Here is a 23,417-nt window from a genome sequence, read left to right on the forward strand (position 1 = left end):
ATTTCCCATAAGATCATACTGCTGAAACCTTGTGCCTCTTCCTGTGGAGAACGCAGAAACTACTGAATGCTGTTGCTCCTCAGTGGGGAAATTGGATATGAAGCAAAATATCTTTGTGTTTGAACACGCTCCAAACCTTCTTAAAGTTCAAATGAAGATCTGTACTTTGTGATTCACTATGTTTTTAGAATGACATTATCCAAAAGCTGGGAAAGGAATGTCCACTGTGGCCCAGATCCAGAGTTTCTGGTTTAGCATAATCCCCAGCTAGAGGGAATTCAAAGCACATGTATTTTTCATATTTACATTCAGTGGTACTTGAAGTGAAAAAAAAAATGATCAAGGATGTTGAAGTGACTTACCTTTCCTATCTTATGAAAAAGAAGGGCTTACAGTAGCCTGAATGTATAGTTCTGATTGAGATGACCAAGTCAGACCAGTCGAGTTTCTGCCTATATCACTCTTCATCTAGAACCTGTCCTGAATGTTTTCAAGGTTTTAAAATATCAGAAATAAATTACCATAAGGATTTATTTCAAAGCATCTTTCAAATGTGGAACTTAGATATGGGGTAGAATTCTCTATGTCTATTACTTTCTAATTCTTTCATTTAAACTTTGATTTTGAATTAGCTTCTTTCTCTTCTCTTTCCCTCCCTCTTTTTATCAGGAAGTACCAGTACAAGAAACAGCAGTCAGAAAGGAAGCAGTGTGCTAAGCATCAAGCAAAAATCTAGGAAAGAACTTCTTATGGAAAAGTTTCGAGAACAAATGATCAAAGCCAAGGCCTTTACAATTAAAAAGTGAGCAATGTGAGGAGTTGTTGGGTGGGCCTGGGGGGAGGTTCCAAACAGCTGATTAATGGAGTAAAATGTTTTAAATGTAGGTTACTTCTTCTGCTAATTCAAATGGATGAATGTATAGATATATATTATTCATTCTATTGGGACGTTTTCACTCTTAAGTCACACCAACTGAACTTCAGACAAATGAGCAGAGGTTCAAACAGCACCGTAAGGGTGTTCATCTCTCTCTGATGAAAGGTTAAATATGTGAACTGACTTGGGTGACTATGCATATTTCTACTGAACAAATGCTAATATGATGCTTTAGCAGCATGAGACTGGTGTCTGTGAAGATTTGTGAAGGCTGTCAGTGAACTTTATTTGTACAAGCATTACTCGTATCACCTCCAGCCACTCGTTTATTCAATACAAGCTACAGTGTTCTTGAATTGCATTGTGGTCATTGTTGTTTTAGGACTCTCCAGGTGTACGTGCCCATCAGACAATTTTTCTACAATCTTATTCATCCAGACTACAGTGCAGTGACTGACGTGTATGTGCTGATGTTCCTCGCAGATACAGTGGACTTTATCATCATTGTCTTTGGATTTTGGGCTTTCGGGGTACGTCACAGAGGGCATCTATGTAAATCCTTGGTTGGGAGCCTTGCCATAATTGCTCAGTTCTTCCTCAACCACTCTGTTACATTTTTCCTTTCAGAAACACTCTGCAGCAGCAGATATTACCTCTTCATTATCAGAGGACCAGGTTCCAGAGGCGTTTTTGGTGATGGTGCTCATTCAGTTTGGTACCATGGTGGTAGACCGAGCGCTCTACCTCAAAAAGACTGTCATGGGAAAGGTCATCTTCCAGGTCATCCTTGTTTTTGGGATTCATTTCTGGATGTTCTTTATCTTGCCTGGAGTGACAGAAAGGTATAAACCATTGTAATCATACAATATTCATTGAAAACCGATGCTTTACCAAGTTATTTGAATATGACTTTCAGATAGTTATAGCTAAGCTTTGGAATCACGAACGAATTTCTTCTTGGTCTCATTCCTAAACAGAATGTCAAAGTGCCTTTCCACAGCAATAGCTGTGGCCAATGTAAATTTGAGGAGGAAGGAACTAGATAGTAAAAGTATGTAATGAAATATTCTCAACTTAGTTCAAAAACAAAGCAGGTGAGAGAATACTGGCCTGTAACTGAGTACTCAGCTGAGAGAGTGCTGGCCTCTAGTTCAGTTCCCTACTCCCTAGACTGTTTTACATGCTTTATGAGACAGTATCTGGATACAAACGGAAGTATTCATAGGAGCAGTGATCACAATTTTATTCCTTTCCCCTTCCACCTGTACCATGCCTTCCTACCTTTATGCCCTAGTCTCTCATCAGAAACCTTGCTTTCCTGGCTGCACACTGATTTAGACAACTTAGTGGAAAATGTCTCTCTCAGAGTAACCTATAGCTAGGTGCTCTTTTGGAATATGTGAATTTAAATCTCCTTAGACTGTTGAAGATCTAGATGCCATGTCTCTTCTGAAGAGCAGAAGTTCTCCCCTGGTTCTGCCACATGGCTCTAGAGGTGGTGTGGATATTGTCACCTGCTGCATGAAATCTTGCATCACATGCCTGATCAGACTGACCTGGAAATCTAACATTTCTCATTGCACGGCTCAAAGCAATCTGCACTGCAGAGATGTTACTGTTCCCTCTTTAGCTCTTGGCTAACTTCACTCTAGGACTTTAAAATGCCTTACTCCATTAACAGTGGAGGGAATTCAGCTGTGTCACCTGAACACAATTCATTTTGTAAACAATTAAGTTATTACACAGGTAAAAAACAAAATATGGATACAATGTAAATCAAAAAAAAGAAAAAGAAAAGAAAAGAAGAAGAAAGAGGAAGGAAGAATATGTCTATTTTCCTCTTAAAAATGGGTTGTTTTCTTTTTTCACAGTACAGTAATAATTGCAACCCTGTTTTGAAGAGTTTATTTTTCAAGTGGATCTCTTATCCACTGAAAACTGAGGTGAAACTTTTGACTTGATTTGGGCACTTTCAAGAAAGAGCAATAAAATAATTTTGATATTTTCTGTGAACTCATGACATATTTATCTCATGTTGTTAATCTCAAATCTGCATCTGAAACTCCTGTGTTCTTTATAAGTCATGCTGATTCTTAGAAGCCCATGCCAGTTTCTTAATCACAATAATTTTGTAGGAAGTAATTGAAAACAGTGGGTCATGTCTGATTTACAAAGCCTGTCGATCATGCAGTTCTAGCATGTTATTGGGCTGCAGTCGGAAGCTGGGCTGCCGCAAATGTTCACTAATATAGTCAAGGCTGAAGCTTATAATGTGTGTGGGGAGGTTAAGGGAACAAGTTCAGCCTGGAGAAGATGATGACCTCTCTTCACCTAACTATTAGGAGAGCATTAAGATGAAGCTTAGCTGTTTTCAGAGGTGCACCTTGATAAAGCAAGAGGCCACATGTTGGAGAAAGGGAAATTCCAGCTAGATAGGATAACAAATCTTTTCACCCAGATGATAGTCAAACACTGGAGCAAGTTGCACAGACAGGTTGTGGGGTCTACATCTTCAGAGATATTCAGAACTGTGCAGGTTCCTGAATGATCAGGTGTGATTAGAGCTGATTCAAGCAAGGGTTGATGGAAAAGCTGGTCTTCAGAGACCAACTTCAGTTCTTGTATGAGTCCTTGGCATTGGAGGTACATCCATGAATGCAAATAACCATTAATTCTATGTAGTCATTGCAGATGTCAGCCCTCTGAAAAGTGAAGCAAAGCAGTGTGAACCCATGACTCACAGGAGATGTGCCACTCTTGAGTTGAGTCTCATGTGATGTAGCTAGGCACCTCTAGAGCCCTCACTCTTCTGAGATGCTGTTCCCATTCTCTTCCCTGAGACCCCGAGGTGACTACAGATGCTGTTTATAGACTTCCTCATTCAAATTCTTTCAAATACTGTGTCACCAGTGCACTGAAGTCAGAGGCCAAAGGCTTTTCACATGTTCTCAGGAAAGGGAAGCTGCCAGGAACACAAAACATTTCAAGCTGATTTGGTCATACACAGATACAATGCTCATCATTTTCCTTTATTTGTCTTTTCCGTTACAGGAAATTTAGCCAGAACACTGTTGCCCAGCTCTGGTATTTTGTGAAATGTGTTTATTTTGGCTTATCAGCATATCAGATACGCTGCGGATATCCAACTCGTGTTCTTGGCAACTTCCTCACAAAAAGTTATAACTATGTGAACCTGTTCTTATTTCAAGGGTAAGTCTAGACCTACTGCCCTCCTCCAGTCTTCCTTGAGATGAGAACCCTTTCTGAGATGCTGGGACTATTCATGACTTTTCTTCACGAGTTGTTGGAAATGAGACAGTGAATCTCGCACAGTATACTCCTCTGTATATGCCACGTGTCCCCTGTAGTCTAGCAAAAAACAATTTTAGGAATGCAGATCTCAGGAATATCAGTCTCCTACCCTGAATCTAGAAGTCTGAGTTATCAGTCTGATATTCAGATACAAAGGTAGGGGCTGCATGTGTTGGTAGACAACAGGTAATGTTATTTGTTCTGCAGTCCTAAAAAGTAGTAAGGCATCAAATCCCAAAAGAGATAATTGGAGCAGGTCTGCAGACTCTCGGTCTGCAGTTGGGGAGGAGGATAAAGAGATAGACAGTAACAGGGGAAATCAAATCTCCACTTTGAAAAAAAAGTTTCTTTTGTGTACCGTTTGTAAAGTGCTGCACATCTGAAGCTCTTTAGGAGTTAGAAGCGTTGGTGTGAGTAACAGACACAGCCTCAAGAGTGTGAATGATGTTGTGATTGAGCTAGTTCAAAGCATGTATGTATTTCACAGAAAAGCTGGAATAATCTCAGCCTTTTCCAAATATTTTCAGTTTGGGCTTGTGTCACTCCAATAGGAAAAGTTGTAGAAGAAAGCTTTCTTTACATGAAGCAGTCTTTATGACCTGGCCAAGCAGGAAAATGTGGAAGTACTAAAGGATGCATTTTGAAAAGCCGCTATGTGCATGTTGCTTTCCTGTTAGCCCACCTTCTTCTGCTGCTTAATTCTGAGTCATAAAGCCCAATCCTGTATGCATTTGAGGAGTGCCCATCTACTATAAGAAGGCAATGCACCACTTGGTGTGAAGAGGTATAAAATGAAGTCCCATCATCCTGCAGAAAGGCCTTGTTCCTTTGTGCTCCCAGAGTAGAGGAATTTGTTGACACAAGATGTCTGTCTTGTACCATTCCATCAATATATCATACACAACTACTGAGCATAATGGTGCCAAAGCATGTTTATGGCCTCACAAGGGATTCTAGAGGAATGTGAGCTGTGGCAAAATATATCACCTTTAAGACATCAGCATTAGCCACACAATCTCATAGTATGACTGCATAATTTCTAATTAAACTGCCTTTTAGTACTCATTTTGTTCTCCTTTTTCTGACATGTACACTTTCTATACTTATTTACTGTGGTTCCTCCATTTTTTACTAACCATCTGCTGTGGTCTCCCTTCAGATTCCGCCTGGTTCCATTTTTGACTGAGCTGAGAGCAGTAATGGACTGGGTTTGGACAGATACCACTCTCAGTCTTTCCAGCTGGATCTGTGTTGAAGATATCTATGCTCATATATTCATCCTGAAGTGCTGGCGAGAGTCAGAAAAGGTGAGGAAGCCCCATATGAGTGATCCAGGCCTCCTCTCCCCTGTGCAGAAATGAAGAAAAGTAATCACGAGTCCCTAAATAATTTGGAAATCCACTATAAATGCAGATTGTTAGCAGATACAGCTGGTGCACATGTTCAGAAATATTCAGACTATTGGGTTCTTTATGTTAGTTGACGGTCAATGCAAGTGAAATTTCAAATGGCTTCTCCTTTGTGCCTGATTTTTCCACCATCGAGATGAATTCCACAAACGTGTGGCTGCTAGTTTAGTTGCATGCCTGAATTTCAAGGCCAGGAGTGAAAGACCCAGTATTCATACACTCACATTACCCATAACTATTTAAACGAGTAACCCACAGTAGCAGGGAAACTGCAGTTCCAAAGAAAGGCCATGTCAAGGAAAAGTTCATGCCTCCATGGTGTAGGTCTCAGGAATGTTTGTTTCATGTAAGTACAGAGGGAGCTTAGCTGGTTCCTTTATTCTGGGAGAGTCCCCACACATCCAAAAAGAATGCAAAAAAACAGATAAATCCACCATTTGTTTGACTAAAATTTCTGACTCTTAAAATCATTTAAGCTTCAGCTCAAATTAAACTTGCAAATTCTGGATTCCTTATAACCACTGTAAAGATTGCAACCATATGCTTGCTTATTTTGCCAATTTGAAAAAGAAATTAAGCATTCTTTTGAGTGACCCAACCAGTCAGAAGTTGTCCATCTGCGATGAAATGGCTGTATTTTTAAGTGTTACTGACACATTACTACTTTGATTATAATCCCATTTCTTAATTGCACTTACTTTCCAAGTATGTCAATTAGATTAACTCAGAAGCGAAGTGGACACGAATCTCGTAGATAGGCTTTCTCAGTATGGCTTACTTTTCTGCCATGAATGCAGCATCACCAGAGGCTTCAGAAGGCTGGAAATAATAATCCCATTCTACGTTGACCATCCATCATACTGCATTTTTTCACTCTGCAACAGGATTGCTCTGCATTAGATGTAGCACAGAACTTGAAGTCTACGCTTGCATGTGTGTGCTAGTGCCATGTAGCAAAATAACTACCAACAACTTTATGAGTGCTGTTCTCTTGTTTAATTTTCTCTGTCTCCTCACATTGAGTGGTATGCTTAAGTTCTTTGGCTCTCAGAGTCTCTGAGCTGTTCTGTAACAGTGTTAAAGGTGCCTGAACTAATCTCATACAGACAAATAATATGCCCCTGGGTGATCTTGATATGATATTTTAATGAAAACAGTATTTTGCAGTGCAAGACAAATGCTTTGATACAATGCTTTTGAAAAGTAGCTAATTTGTTTTAAATATAGCATTGTATTACAAATTTAATACTCTCTGAGGGCTTTATGGATTCGTGTTGGAAAGCAAGAACAATTTCCTGAAGCCAAATTCCTGGCATGTGTATGAGGTGCAGTACAATTCACTGCATATTTATTTTGCACATGCAGTATGCAGTTTGTGAAAGGCAGGATCTTAAAACACCGTGCAGTGTTCAATCCTGTAAGAGAACACACCACAATAAATTAGAGTTGTGATAAGCCATTTTAGAGGGTGGTGATGCTATGGAAGTGTTCAATCATGAGGCCAATAACGGGGGTGGAATTATGGGCAAAAGGAAACAGTATTGCTGTATGATCTGCTTTTTAGAGAGAATCATAGAATCACAGAATGGCCTGGGTTGAAAAGGACCTCAAACATCATCTAGTTTCAACCCCCCTGCCATGGGCAGGATCGCCAACCACTAGACCAGGCTGCCCAGAGCCACGTCCAGCCTGGCCTTGAATGCCTCCAGGGATGGGGCATCCACAACCTCTCTGGGCAACAAAGGATAAAGCAAAACCATTTTTGGTCTCAGAAGCTAAGAAAGGGAAGGATCCTACATCAACACTGTCAAGACTTTAGAAACAGCAACAAAGATTGAGGCATTATTCAAATACAGTTGGTGCAGCATTCACCATGAACAGATTGGATCAAACCTGTGAACAAGTCTTAGCAACACTGTACGTGAGGTACAAAATGACTGTGGAGTACTGCAGTAACAGTCCTATTGATTGTATGTGTCAGCTGCTGGGAAATGAATATTTTTTTATTATTATTTATAATAGTTTGCAGCATCTCAAGCTCCATGATGGAAATTCTGCCTTAATGAAGTTTGTGATAAAATGTTTTGGAAAGAAAAATGCAAGAAAACTGGTCATTCCCAATATCATGGAGTTTGGGTTGGGTATATACATACTTGATGTGGGTTCATTTGGCACTTTTCTGTGTAGTTGCCAAAATTCAGTGCCTGTGCAGGTTTGGCAAAAAAATCTCAAAATAATTGGCCCAATGATAGGTAACAAATGACAGCAGGAAACCGGAGTCCTTAAGATTCATTCACCCATCAAATCATACCAAGTGTTTCATTGATAGAAAAGACATTACCATGTTGCTGTTTGCTTTTGCAGAGATATCCCCAACCAAGAGGCCAGAAGAAAAAGAAAGTTGTGAAGTATGGAATGGGTGGCATGATTATCGTCTTGCTGATTTGTATTGTCTGGTTCCCACTGCTCTTCATGTCTTTAATCAAATCTGTTGCAGGCATCACCAACAAGCCTCTAGATGTATCAATCACAATAACTCTAGGAGGTTATCAGGTAAAAAAGAAGACAGACCAAAAGAAATCTGTTTTTGCACTGTATTTCCTTGCACTGTTCCTTGTTCCCTGCATTGAATTTTCTGACTGAAACTCTTCTGGCTTATGCAAGAGATAAAACAAACTCCCACGAGTGATCCCTTTTAGAATCAGTTCATCATTGATGTAAAATATTATCTTCACTTGCCAGTTAAAAGCAGAACCTACTGGCAGTTTAATTTGAATAAATTATCCTACATCAGGGAGACTCAGGTAACTGCCTGCAGGTCCCCATGGTGAATGTGAGATAATTAAGTGGAGGTAGCTTGCTTCTTAGCAGAATAAATTCATAGCTTTCTGTTGAATTGATGGACTGTCATGCACAGGATGCTGTACTGTGTGTGTAGCAGATGATGTGAAGTAAATGTGACAAGTGTGTGTTCTTTTGTTTCCCAGCCTATTTTTACAATGAGTGCTCAGCAGAGTCAGCTCAAGGATTTGAATCAGACTGGTTTCAGTGCGTTTCTGGGAAGCTATAGGGGTAACACTGTAAGTGAAATGTAGACTACCTCATTGCTTTAAAATGTATGCATGTTTCTATGGGGGACTTGTTGTGAGGTTGTGGTCAGTGGTCAGCAGCACTGCCATCATTTGGAAGCTGTGTACATAAAGGCACATTAGTAAAGGTTTGGTCAGACCATTTGTCAAGATGGGGCTGCGTTATGAAGAGACAAATTCCCATTAATCAAAACATCTTTGCACAAAGTTGTGGAAGACAGAAGTCCTAGTTTTCCTGTCACCTGAATAGAAACCTTCCTTCTGAAGGACACAAATGTGTTCTGGGGACACAATACTTTTGGCACTCTTAAGCCACACACTCCTTCCTGCAGTGCACTTGGCTTTCACCTTCCAGTGGGGAGATGTGATGCTGTCACAATAAAGTGTGTATGGCCTGGAAAAGTTTTGGCATTAGAATATCTTAGTTTAAACACAGTCTCCCTATTTCATGGTGAACTGTGCCCAAAGTTGCCTCAACTTTCTGTAGCAAAAAAGACTGGTATTTTGCAGAAACTGTTGTGTTACTAAAGTGAATGTATTTTGATCCAATACCACTTTAAGAGAAGTGCTTCCTTCTAGCCCATTCAAGAATTAACATTTTTTAATACTAGATGCTTCCAAATAGCTCAGGAGTTGTAACAGTAATATTGTAATCGTGATCTACTTTGAAAGTCAATGGTTTCAAGTTGCCTTATCAATTGCAGACATCTTTCCATGCTGAAAGATGCTTAACAAAAGACAGAGTACAATTTTAATAAAAATATGAAAACTAATAAGAGATGCCAGGTGTCTTGTGCCTCCTGATTATGTCTGCCATTCCACAGCAGTAAGGCTTGGCACTATGTTTGCACAGTTGTTTATATTTTGTGCTGATCACTGGTACTGTTTGGAGTTTCAGTGAAGCTGTGTGAAATATCAGAGGCACACGTCAAACTGGTCTGGACTGAAAGCAGCATAGCCTACTGGATCCAGACATATAGAAGGGGATATTAGAAATTATTCAAGAGAAAATGTACTCTACAGAGTATACCTGAGGAACATTCAAATTCATTTTGGCCAACTTGGTCATTGTATTTATTCTGTGAACTGCAGGGCTGTTATTGTTTTGCCTTCCGGGGTTGGCTATGCTTTGTCTATTTCCCTTCTCATCTAAGGTCCCAACGGGTACCTACAGAGCAATCCATGTAAATGAATGCACTTCTGATTAATCAAGTATTTATAATTCTATCTGATCAGGAAATGTGGTTGTATGTCTTGTGAATGTCAAGGCATTGAAAGTTTATTTTCCTTTTCCGCAACTACAGGCTGCTTTGCAGTTTCTAGAGGGCTATGGAAAAGAAGATATAACCCTCGCAGATCTAGAAGGGAATTCAAACTCCTTATGGACCATCAGCCCTCCAAGTAGAGAGAAAATGATACAGGGACTGCTGGATTTTTCAGCTGAGTTCACTGTAGTTCTTTCATGGAGCATTCAAAGGTAACCAATACGACTGCTGTAAGTCTGATGGGTCATTTGCAAAGCTTTCCTTGAACAGAACAATTCCACACTGCACGTTTTTGCTTAGTTTTTCAGCAGATTCTATTGTATTGCAAATAAAACTTTAAAAAGTAAGAGGGAGAGAGGCAGCGGTGACCTTTGTTATACAGGAATTCTCAAGAAATAAATAGAGAAATGGAGTCACTTCCAAGTAGATGATTTAAAAAAGCAGGGAACAGTTTTCAGTGGGACTTGAGGGGGAGGAGGGAAAAGTGAAAACACTTCAGTTTGTTTTAGATGGAGATGTTCAAATAAACTTTGCCTCGAACAACAACCTTGTAATCATTTATGGGAACTGAAGATTTAGACATAGTCAAGGCAGAAAACCAAAGAGGAAATAGAAACACCCTCTTTTTAAAGGAATCTCAAACTGATAGAAGACTATTTTTTAAATACACGTGTACTTGGAGATATTGTTCTGCTACTTGGCACAGATCCACTTTGTTGAGACTTTTACCTATTTACTTGTGGTTATTTGGCCTCAGTGAAATACTGCTTTACAATAAAGTTTTTGCAAGAGCCGGCCTAAAAATATGCAGTAGTTGGATGCAGGCTGAAGCATACCAAGTCACCAGGATGGCTTCTTGGCTACTGACTGCCACCTTGGACCGCTGGGCTAAATTGGAAATGAACTGCCCTGGTATCTACATGGGGTTTTTATTGGAAGTAGACATTTGGTTATTATAACAATCTCTGGCAAAAGACCGTGCTCAAGAACAGGTCAGCTGAATCACACTGGGAGCTCTGAATATACTGGGTCAGTCCTTTCACAGTCAAAACTAGGCTTGTAACAAATCTGCAGTCTTAATTCAACTTTACATGACCCTCCTTATTTTCCTGGAAGCATGCAGTATTAAGCCAGTGAATTACATTCCTCATCCATTTCTAAACCTTATATTAATTTGTAATGCCTCTACTCAGTTTGCCAGTATACTTGCATAACTACAAACATTCATACACAGGATTTGAAAGAGACCTTTTTTACCCTCAAATTATATCCTGTGGATTATACTGCAACCATAAATGACTGAAAGTGGTAAAGACTTACCACGGTGACCTCCCGGTTTTATTCTGTAAAGGGAAACTGCTGTCTTTCACCTAGGCCAGGAGACCACAAGCAGCTGTACCATGATCTCTTGTTTCACTCAGACAGCATACACACTTTCTGCCCTTGCCCATCATCTGCTGGGGGAACTTTTCTTCAGTCCCCAGCAGCCCAGGGCTTGTCGTGCCTTCCTGCTGCATCCCAACCACAGGGCATGACACAAGGCAGTGTGCAGAAGCTGATCCTTGTCCAGCTATGTTCTCATCTCATGTAGAGGGTGCACGATGCTTGCTATTTAGCAAAGGTTGGAATGGACAGGGTCATTGTGGTCAGACTAGTTAGATAGTCAGCCCTAGTGTTCAGTGAACAAGTGTTCAGTTTCTGCTCCCAGTGTAGGTTGACTATGTCTCTTACTTTTTACTTAAAACAGAAATCTCACTCTTGGTGCCAAAGCAGAAATAGCATCAGATAAACTTACCTTTGGCCTACCAGAGAAAACCAGAAGAGATATTGCTACAATGATGTCTGGAAAGCCATTGGAAAAGGTGTAAGTTATCTTCCTTTGCCTGTTACATGCAAACCTACTTCTTTTAATTCTAATTTCTTAAGGAGGCAAGTCTTGTGCAGACATATTATTTGTCTGCCCATATATCCACACAGAATCACAGAACTGCAGGGGTTTGGAAGGGACCTCAAGAGATCACTCAGTCCAACCCTCCTGCTAAAGCAGGTACCCTACAGTAGGTCACACAGGTGGATGTCCAGCCAGATCTTGAATATCTCCATAGAAGGAGACTCCATAACCTCTCTGGGCAGCCTATTCCAGTGCTCTGTCACCCTTACTGTAATGTTCTTCCACATATTTGTATGGAACTACCTATGTTCAAATTTTAGGCAGTTAGTCCTTCCTCACTGTTTGCAGAACTCCAAGAGTCTTTGGATTTTTCCTGATCTTTTGGGTTTTAAGACCCTTCTGCAACCACAACTCTAAGCTTAGACATACTGTAAAGTATCAGGAAGTTCTCCAAGATCAACCACCTCTAAAAAGCTTTGTAGTCTTACTCACAGAAGCCAAAAGCATTGAGGTCACAGAATAATAACACTGCCTTAAAGTTCAAAGCTTATTTGTTTGTAGTAAAAGAAGGCCAAGAAGTCTGTGAACACTGGAACTCTACCAACAAACGTGGTGAAGCTATTAGTTTTTTTTTTCTTTGATTTATTGGATAAGCACAAGTTCATTACAGTATATTCACAGTTAAACTCTACTCTGAGTTACTTGAGTTCAACTTGATTTGAGGAAGTCATACTGATGAATGTTTTGTTCTAAATAACCATCCAAACTGCATTCCTCATTGTTATTCTTGAATGGCACTAGATTGGAAAGGAAGTGTTAAATCACTGCGATCAAAGGGTAACATCTGCAGTCACTTTTGACATCAGATCTTTTCCTGTGATGAAAAGGCATAAGAACATTCTCTTCATCTGAATATCAAACATTATTGTATGTATGTAGCCTTATAACATTAACAGCAGTGATGCCTCTCAAGTTTGAACACAGTCTGACTCTTCCCCTTCTGCCTGCTGACTGGGATTTACGTTGTAGAAGTAGTCTCTAAATGTCGCTGGGCCAATGCATTAGCCCTGAAGGCCACCTGATCTGATTTATGGCCACAGGAATTGTAAATTTAAAGTTGAGGCCAGCTGGAGAGTGAAAACTCTGATTGGTTCATCTCTCTTAGAACGTGGAAGTAAGATGTACAGCAGCTTTCACTTTCTGCACCCATGCACACTTGTACTCCAAAAGAGACTGAAAAGACTGCTGCTGCACATCTGATCATCACATTTAAAATAGATTTTTTATTTTTTTAGCCCCATGAAGATACAGAAATATTTCCTAGGGCTATGTAATGCCAAAGAGGGTAGGTTTTCCTCCTTTGTGGGAAGATGTAATTCATCTGTAATTCTCTCTTCGCAGAAGCCTAGCAGTGACATAGAAGATAGAGCTGCATTCGCCTGTGTTGCAATAATATTGTTGATTTGAGTATTTTTAACTTTGTCACAAAGAAATAAATGTTTGCAGCAGCTGACAGCCATGTGACAAGTTCTGCAAGGAGTCTTCTGCCACAGCTCTGTTGGAACAGCTTGGCTGCTGAGCTCCTACCTGCCCCCTAGGCCTGATCACAAAGAATTTTTCACTCACTTGGGTGGAAGTTTAGGGCAGCATCTCTGCTTTTAATGAATTTTTTAATTCTCTCTGGATGCTGGTAATTTATCCCACTTAAGGTGATTCAATTTTGAGTCCAATGGGGAACTTCCACAAACATCTTTCCTTTTAATTTGAAATCCTCCAGATTATACAAACTATGAAAGTATTTCCCAATAAAAGATTATAGGAAGAATTCTTACTCTTCAGATATTATTATTTATACATTTTGTAATTCTGAAGTAATAAATATTCTCTCTACATATTTTCCTAGCTAGTTTATTACTGGTGATGTGTTGCCTTTCTTTGTTCTGCGTATATAGCTGACTATAAAAGCAGCTTTGTTAAAAGGGTGAACAAAATATAAATTCTGCATTCCTTGCAAACACATATGCCCCAGGTGTGTGGGATTCATGGCGTGTGAAAGGGGACATTATGGATGGAGCTCCCTGCTGAAGCACTGACAGAATATAGTTAATAAATCCAGCTAACTTTCAGATGTGACATCTGAACACTATAAAATCAGAGCTTAAGCCAAGAATTACTGGGAACTGTGTATAGCCTTGTTAGGTATTTCTAAATTATTTTAGAGGTATAAAAATATGAAATATTTGCTTTCTCATTTTTTTCCAGAACATTAGAGACAGTGTATCCATACTACATCAAGGCTCCTAGTGATTCTCTGGCAAAACCCATAAAGCAGCTATTGACAGGTATGTATCCAGGCCATGGAAAACAGAGTACAGTTGAAAAAAGTGCAGCACTCAAACTTGCACATTTGCTAACTGTTATGGGGCACCTTAGACTGAAATACTCTTACAGTTGTTTCTACCTGGTGTCTACAGGCTTGGGGAGAGACAAGAGTACAAGGCAGAAAATGCATTTGGATATACCTTAGCTTTGTATTTAACAGCAAGGAGTCTACAGATTAAAAGTACTGTGCTTTTCCTTCAAGTCTGCTTTCAGAAACTGCTTTCCCTTCTATTCTAAGAAAATGTTGACAAGTTTCACCTCTGCATCTCTTTAATACTTTACTGCAAATACTAGCACTGCATGTCTGCAAATGTAATGAGCTTGAATAATGACATTGAACGATTGTTTTTAGTTCCTCCCTTCTTATTGACTTCAAAGAATACAATTTAGATAAATAATTGAATTTCAAAGTACCCAATCAGAATGTCTATAGATATTCATAGACGTGCCAAGTACATACATGTGTACATACATACATATGTAAAACCTGTTGGATTGGAAAAGTAGAAGTCTTTAACTAAGAATGCCTTTCTCAACAGAGGTTAAATTTGACTCGCAGACATTTTCTTGCTCATTGTGTAGTGCATTACTGTTCAAGGTTGAGTGAGCATGTTTTGAAAAATGATTCTTGAGACTGAGTCTAGCTTTATGTGTAGCAATGTTACCAGTGCTTCACTGTCGTTAGTCAATAAGTGTCCTAAAAACACTTCTTGCTTTGGGATTCTTACAATGGACTTTAATGCATACACTGCTAATGTAGGGTACCCAGAAAGCAGAAGTGCCAGAGTTTGACTCCTGTCTATGTGATCAATATGCATAATAGCACAGTATGCTTTTTTTGACATAAAAAAATGTATCTTTTATACCAAAAAGTAAGTGGTAGTTTCACTTAGACATATAGAAGCTGACTATTATCCCTCCAAGTAAAATGTGCTTCTTTAGACCTAAAATGTAGACATACTTCTTGTTATCAATGCATCGGCTTGAAAATATTTGAATGACTTGACAGGTATACAAAAGAAAATGTAGTTGATGTCAGATATTTTATTTATTTAATGCTCATTTATGTAAGATTAGTGGAAGGAAAACCATAGCAGTCTAGATAGATGGTACTTTTGTACAGAAGTACTGCAAAAGGGATTGTTACTGATCCATTATTTTGTCACGCAAGTTATCAAAGCATCTAATAGTAATCAGTTTGACTTTTGCAGTTCTTGGTACATCTATTAACATTTCCTTTTTTCGATAGACTGCAGATGGGAAAATATTACAGTTTCCCTGGTCAAAAATGTGTCTGAAGAGGGAGTTCGTGAGTGGTGGGTTTTGAATCAGCTTGGGAAAAGATACAAAACGTCTGAAGAGAGCCTTGAACTCTTCATATTCAGTGATAAAGTCAGTCCACCAAGCCTTGGATTCTTGGCTGGATATGGGTAAGAAGGAATCTTCACATAAAATTAAAATAATGTAGATAAGATAGAAGGTGACTTCATTTGCTTTGTGGGTGTACGTTATTTCCTTTTTGTTGTTCTAATGTTTGAAAAAAAGACTTCTCTGAGAATTCTAATTTCACATCTACTACTCTTATCTACAGAATACTTTGTATTTTTAAGGAACGATGTGCCCTCTCATATCCACTCTCCAGTGGGAAAAAAAGGCAAAAGAAGTACCCTTTGCACCAGTTTCCTGTTCAAATGAAATCATTCAAAATATGCTCATTTAACTAAAAGCCAAGTTCTGCCCAAACTGATCAGTTTTGGCAACCTTCCCAATCTCGTGCTAGTAGCCAAGACTCCATGTCTGAAGCTGTTACAAAATACAGCTCTGCAAACGGAGGAAGTGAGGAGACTGTGCCTCCCAAGAGAGACGCCCTTCCGGCATCCTTTGGAGAACTCCTCATAGCAGCTTTATCATGCAAGTTCAGGCAATTGTTATTCTGTCACCACTTATGCACACTTTAAGAAAAAGAATTCGACATGAAATCTGACAGATCACTTGCATTTAGTAGCCAGAGGTTGTGAGATTTCCCTACAGCTTCCAAGCTGTAGCAGACAAGATGCAGGACTACCATCATAATTGACTGGGGATAAATCATGTAATCCAGCAGTTTCAGTTGTGTATGTTCTCAGCTTTCTGTTGTGTTGGAAGAGATCTTATTTTCTTTCATCCTACAGCACAGAAGATACAGGATCCTAAATAGACATTAATGTTCACTCTGCTGACAGACTATAGTTAACCATGTAGATGAGCTCTCTCTGATTTGTATGATCCTCTTTCAAGGCACTGCTTGAACTTTTTCCGTTCTTTCTTTCCAGCATCATGGGACTATACGCATCAGTCGTCCTGGTGATAGGGAAGTTCGTCCGTGAGTTTTTCAGTGGGATCTCTCACTCCATCATGTTTGAAGAGCTACCCAATGTAGACCGAATCTTGAAGTTGTGTACTGACATTTTCTTAGTACGAGAGACTGGAGAACTGGAACTAGAAGAAGATCTGTATGCCAAACTAATCTTTCTGTATCGCTCACCAGAGACTATGATCAAGTGGACTAGGGAAAAAACTAATTGATCTCTTTGGTGTCACGCTGCAAATCAAGTTGATTTCATCTGAATTTTAAAGAAAAGGAAAAGCACAATATTCTCTTAAGAGCTAAGCCTTTTATAGTTAGGTAGCGATCATTTTTCACTGAAGGAGTCCTGGAAGCTACGGCCTTTGGAATCCATGCTGCCTTTCAAATTAAGGATGAACAGTGAAGAAGGTTGGATGATTTGCTGTTTTTAATGTGCCACTCCTCTACAATCTGGGGACTGCATTGTAATTTAATCAGCAAAAAGTTTGCATCCTTGTCTGGCTAATTTCATTTTCCAGACAGTAATTACCCTCAAAGAGAAAAGAAAGGAGTGAACCCGCAAATGACTCCAGAGGACCTTCCTAACCTTTTCTGGAGTCATATAGATTGGATTGTGCAATATGCTGTTGTACGTCACTGACTTTCAAGCTACAAGTAATGAGACGGTGACTAGCCTTCAGGACACCCAAGACCCAGGGCCACAGTGGGAACTGAAGACATTCTAGCCATACCCGTTTGTAGAAAAGCAGAGGTTTTGATGTACAAAGGACACCGTGGACAAACCTCTGCTAGCAAAAAGGATACAAGTTACAATCTCTTTAAATGCCTTATTTTATTTGTACAGTCACAGAAAACATTTCCACCAAACATCAATGACTCAGGAAAAAAAAAAACAGCAACTGAAACTTGACATTTTGTCGAGGGTAACTAATGGCTAGAATAATTATGGTGAAATATTGGGATGTTCTGCTAGGCCATTTTCTTCAGAGTTACTGCTTTCCGTTAGATGAGAAAAGAAAGTGAATTCAATGACCTAAGGAGCTACTTCATTTCTTATAATCCTTTAAAAACTGAATAGCGTGTGCTTCTCTCTGCTCCCCGTGACATGCTTTTTCCCATTTCGATGACTTAAGGCAACCATTGTTTTGCTGTTAGCCGATACTCTTCTTCCAGTGTTTCAGGTATAGAAAAATGTTTACATATTCCAAGTCACATTTTTACATCTGAGACGGGTTGTTTTTTTTTAAGTTCCCAAATATAGACATGCATATGAGCTTGAAAAGTGGCCTTTTTTTCTTAAATTACTATTATTAGTGACACAGATGGCTCATTAGAGATCATTGTAGCATGAAAATTTACATTTGCAATGTAGATTTCATTCCATGTTAAAAAAAAATTATCGAGAAAAACAAAATCATTGAGTGGGTAAGGTATATTAAAAGGGCATACTGTGTAGTTTTGATTCAGTAATGACTTAAAATAAAGCACATGTTGCAAAGTCATTTTAGAAGTATTTTTTCCTCTGCCTTTTTACATGAAATGGGAAAAGTCTGACATTCTTCTAACTCTGTGACAAATAAATCTCTTTCTTGTAGTTAGCTGGTATTTATTATATGAATAATTAGTTAATCACCGGAAGGAAAATAATACAACATAATTTGCTGGCACATTTTACTGCAGAAGTTCATAAAACAGCACAGTTGAATGAAGTTGCAACATACTCTGCTCAGTGCTTCCATGACAAATGCTGTCACATCCATTCTATACTGTGAAAACTAACATTTTGGGCACCACGAAGTGCACAAAATACAAGTCGCTTCATCATATTGTAACAATAAAATCATTTGGTGACTGGAACTCACTGGAAGACAACCTGATTTCCTCTAAGTGTAATGGAAAGCTGGCAGCATTCCCTGGTGGAGAGTTTTGCTCCATTTCTTCCATAGAACCTGTGAATGAAAAACAAAATATACAGGGCAGCCCTGACGTAGGATCTGACAGAGACGCTTTGTGGTCAGATGGATCCTTATCTGTGTGTTCAGTGATTTTAAGGAGGCAACACTGGAAGAGAGGTGTGAAGGGTGTGATGTGGTTCTAAAAGTACCAGTACCAGCAGCAGAACCATACTGGCCATAGTTGGACTTGGCTCACTTTCTGGCTCCCTCTCTTTAACAAACAGGCACTTACTTTCTGGTGAGAAAACTCCGCAGAATCAGCTGTACAGTTATTTGAGCTTTGCAGAAATGTTCTGCCCTTTCTTTCATGGATCGATCAAACTTTGAAAATAAAAGTGTTCTTCTGTTGTGGGTTTTTTTTTGTTGTTGTTGTTTTGTTTTGTTTTTTTTTCAAAACAACATATAGTCAAATTGGCAACCCATGGACTGGATTAGGGACAGCAACAGGTGGAAACTGTACTGCTGATCTCCATCCAACCATCCAGCTAAAGTTGAACTGGCAGCTACTTTCTAATGGCTTCCTTTAGGAAATCAGTACTGGGGCCAGTACCATTTAATGTCTTTATTAACAGTCTGGAGGACGACACAGAGCACACTCTCAGTGAGATTGTGGACCATGCCAAATCTGGAGCTGGTTATAATGTACATGTGTCAGCCGCCCTTCTGGGGAAAGAGGAGGGAAGTTGATAGAGTGGAGGGCACAACTGCTTTTCAAAGGGACCTCAGGATGCTGGAGGCATGAGCTGCTGTGTGCTTCATGAAGTCCAGATAAGGCAAAGCAAAGCTCTGCATCTGCTATCGACTCACCCCATGCAGTTCAGACCAGCTAGTAAGTTTCAAACAGCTTTGAAATTGAAGGACACAGCAGGGAGGAGGAGGGTGAAGGGGACTGTTGCATGTATAGCAGCAGTGTACCCCCGAAGGAAAGAAAGCCAGCAGCACAGTGAGCTGTTTCACAAGAGCACAGCTGCAAGTCAGGGGAGTTTATTAGTCCCCTCCATTCAGCACTTACGAGACCACATCTGGAGAACTGCATCCAGGTTTGGGGTCACCAGTGAGAGAAAGACACTGTCATACTGGCATGAGTCTGGCAGAGGGCTGAAGGACAGAACATGTGAGGAGAGACTGAGGGAGCTGGGCTTGTTCGGCCTTAAAAAGGGAAGTCCAAGGAGAGAACATACTGGTGCCTGCAACTACCTGATGGTGAGGCACAGAGGAGGAGCCAGGCTACAGAGCTACACAAGGGTAGATATGCCAAGAGGCAACAGACAGAAATTGCAGCAAGGGAGTATCTAGATACAAAGAAAATTATTTTCTCTACCATGGAGGTAGTCGAGCACTGGAACAAGTGCCCAGAAAGTTTGTGGGTTCCTCAGCTTCAGAATTTTTTCCAAACTTCCAATCTGAAATAAGTCATTATTTTAGGATTCTGTCAGGGACACCACAGCTTACTGAAGAGAGTGTATTTGCTGCTGGAAGAACAACCTCTGAAATGGTAGAATAAAAACTCATTGGATCCACAACAACAGTATTATACTGAAATATCTGCACTGACAGATTGTAAACCCGTGTGTCCAATTTTGAAAGGCTGAGCCCAGGCAGAGAAAGGTCCTGATTTCTCTTTTTCACCCTTATAATCAAGAAGTTATGTCTCTCAAAATGATAACATAAGCCCTTATTTGTGCAGATAGACTGAATGGGATTAAATGGCCTTTCAGAAGGTCACCATCTCAGATGGACAGGAACAAATCCTTGTGGTTATTTCCTTAGGTTTTAGGACCCCTCCCTGTCTTTTTCAATGCAAGAGCAGCTTCTCAGTGGAATAAATCTAGGTGACAAGAGAAGAAACGGCCTTTAAATAATTTTTAAGTTAATGCAAGGCTGGTGGCCCCGAGAGCACAACGAGCGTGCTAGCACTGAGCATCCCAAAAATCCTGCTCATCTGTGTGACAAGGCAAATCACTCGGCTCCCAGTGTTTAATCAAAGAATTCATAGTTATTCCTGACTTGCTAAACTGGTTAATCTCTGGGCAATGCTGAAAAACTGCTGCTGTTTTGTACACATGGCATCATGTAGTAATTGTACCTCATTGTTGTGCAACCCCCTAAAACCGCATTCTGTGCTATCTTACTGCCCAGAAAGATACAAGACTGTATCTCCATGGAAGCCCAGGGTCACTGTCAAAAGTCCAAAATCACACTCTCCGCTATAATGTATATCACAGAATAAGGATGAACTCCAGGTACAACACCATGTTACCTGGCCTGAAAAAGAAAAAAAAAAAAAGGCAAATGGGATTATGCACTAATGCTTTCACTTGTTTTCATTCTGGGTGTTTAGCTCACCATCAGCTGGGCACATAGTGCTCATTGCTGTTGACTTTAGAGATGAGCAGAAATACAGACGGAATTGGTTTTGACTGTCTCATTCAAAGGAGGAGGAAAAAAAAAGAGACTGAGGAACAAATAGTTAGATGTGAAAAACTTCAAGGAATGTTTCTATCTACCAATTGCTTTGCTGTAAAAAGTCCAACCAGGCCAAATAAATGATGTATATTACTTACATCTGCTTCAAAGGGGCGCTTAGAGGACAAAAATTGTCATATTTACATGGCTTGACTCTGCTCCCACTCCTCCTTGTGCCTAATGAGAACAGGATGGCATTTACTGCTGGGCCCCCTGTCCCTTGTCACCAAACAAGTCTTACATGTGTCAGCACCTAGATCCCCTTCACTGCCTCCTAATCATCTGCACAACTGCACAGCTGCCAGGGGCCTGCTATAGAGCAACCAAAGTCAGCGAGCCTGGGCTCTTCCTCCCTGATGGTTTCAGCCCTCTCCATCCTAAAGTGACCTGCCCCACAGGCAGGGTCCTGCTCCTCTGGTGAGCACAGGGCACCAGTAGAGACCAAGCAAGGGTTGTCCTTGGAAATGGCACCTTCATGAAGAGGCCCCAGTGAAACACTGAGCAAATCTCACAGTGTAAAAGATACAGCCATGCAAAATGAAATGACTGAAGGTCATTTGTGCGAGCAAGGAGACAAAATGCATTTCAGATGGCTTTTTGAATCATCCCTTTTTGATGTTTATCATTTGAGCTATTTCTTTTGTTCTACTCAGCCCGTCTGGTAATTAGCTCATGATGTGTGGATTCAAAACACATACTTAGTACTTGGATGATGAAGTAACATTTCTCTTGCTTGTTTTGCCTAAACAGGCTCCACAGCCATTCCCCCGGGGCTGTGGGATTTCTGTAGCTACTTCAATTACTTTCAACTTAACTTAAAAAAAAAAAGAAAAATTGGTGGTCTTGGTCAGTGTCCAAATGACAGGAAGGGCTCTGGTCTCCACCAGGGTTTCTGACAGACGCTGAGTCTTCTGTGCTGCAGCTTGAGGAAGGTGGATGCTCAGAACGCAGCCATGGCATTTCTCTTTTTCCCTGCTCATCCTTTCCCATACTTGACCTCAGCTGACTGAGTGTGGGTTCAGATGTCCCCAGATCTCTTCCAAAGGCATGTTCGGACATGCTCCCTGTGCTGCATGTTTACTCAAAATGTCCTGGGCAGAGGCTGCAAGCACCAAGAAAGATGGACAGCCCAAAGAAAGGGTGCTGCTTTCTGCTGAGCTTTGTGGGAACAACACTGATACAGCCGACCTGATAGCAGCCTGGAGAAGCCACTTCTACATCAGCAGTCTAAAGCCTTGTCCTTTTTCCTGTGGCCAGGCTCACTGACACCCATGCACTGATCTCAGTCTCCTGGGTATGAACGTGGGGACTGTGGGAGTCTGTAAGGAAGCAGAAATCAGGTTCACAGCCACATGAGGAACCTGAACACCCATAAGTCTGTGGGTCTTAATTAGATGCATCCTGAGGGAACTGGCTGACATAGTCACCAAGCCACTTTCAATGATATTTGAAAAGTCATGGCTGTCAGGTGAAGTCTCTGGGGTACATCTAAAGAAGCGTGGCCAGCAGGTCAAGGGAGGTGATCCTGCCCCTCTGCACCGGTGAGACCTCCCCTGGAGTACTGAGTCCAGAGTGGAGTCCTCAGTACAGGAGAGACATGGACCTATTGGAGCGTGTCCAGAAGAGGGCCACAAAAATGATCCAAGGTATGGAACACCTCTCCTACGAGGACAGGCTGAGAGAGGTGGGGCTGTTCAGCCTGGAGAAGAGAAGGCTGCAAGGTGACCTTTCAGTATCTAACGGAGGGCTGTAAGAAAGAAAGGGACAGACACTTTAGCAGGAACTGTTGTGATACAACGAGGGGAAATGGTTTCACAGCTAGAAGAAGGGAGATTCAGACTGGATGTAAGGAAGAAGTTTTTTATGATCAGTGTGGTGAGGCACTGGAACAGGTCTCCCAGAGAGGTAGTGGATGCCCCATCCTTGGTGAAGTTCAAGGCCGGGCTGGAAGGGGCTCTGGGCAACCTGATCTGCTGTAGGTGTCCCTGTTCATTGTAGGGGAGTTGGATTAGATGGCCTTTAAGGGTCCCTTCCAACTCAAACAATTCTATGATTCTATGTTTCTAAAGACCAACCCACAAAAGCAAAAGAGATGGCACCTTCCCCGCCAGCTACCTCTGAGCAATAAGTTGGAGTATTTCCTTGCAGCTCAGCCTAAAACACTGAGGTATTCATCATTCCCAAATAGAAAAGCGCAAGCTATTAGAAAAAGGATGAAGGGACTGGAGGGAGCAGGCCAGTTCAAGCACTCCAACACTACCAAGATGAAAGGATGTAGAGCTTTTTCTAGGAAAGAGTTTTCTGTCTTGCAGCTCAGGTGTATTTACTGTAAAAGGAGCAAAGGAATTAGCTTCTCTTAAAGGTCTTCATAGACAATGCATTCATTTTGAAATTTATTCTTGGCCATGTATTGCTCCCCATCAG

At 40.6% G+C, this 23,417-nt stretch overlaps 1 protein-coding gene across 1 annotated transcript in view; it reads left to right on the top strand.

Annotated features, from left to right (window-relative positions):
• The window catches only part of PIEZO2 (piezo type mechanosensitive ion channel component 2), a 296,323-nt gene extending 277,440 nt beyond the window's left edge, over positions 1-18,883 (top strand). Inside the window, exons 41-52 of the mRNA XM_021388274.1 lie at positions 670-802; positions 1,260-1,407; positions 1,505-1,719; positions 3,929-4,087; positions 5,349-5,496; positions 7,963-8,151; positions 8,586-8,678; positions 9,992-10,164; positions 11,700-11,816; positions 14,106-14,185; positions 15,475-15,655; positions 16,538-18,883. Of these exons, the coding sequence (XP_021243949.1) occupies positions 670-802; positions 1,260-1,407; positions 1,505-1,719; positions 3,929-4,087; positions 5,349-5,496; positions 7,963-8,151; positions 8,586-8,678; positions 9,992-10,164; positions 11,700-11,816; positions 14,106-14,185; positions 15,475-15,655; positions 16,538-16,790 (1,889 nt within the window). The 3' untranslated portion in view covers positions 16,791-18,883. The remainder of the gene's footprint in view (positions 1-669; positions 803-1,259; positions 1,408-1,504; positions 1,720-3,928; positions 4,088-5,348; positions 5,497-7,962; positions 8,152-8,585; positions 8,679-9,991; positions 10,165-11,699; positions 11,817-14,105; positions 14,186-15,474; positions 15,656-16,537) is intronic.

This window comes from Numida meleagris, chromosome 2 (assembly GCF_002078875.1).
Source record: "Numida meleagris isolate 19003 breed g44 Domestic line chromosome 2, NumMel1.0, whole genome shotgun sequence".
NCBI classification, from domain to species: domain Eukaryota; kingdom Metazoa; phylum Chordata; class Aves; order Galliformes; family Numididae; genus Numida; species Numida meleagris.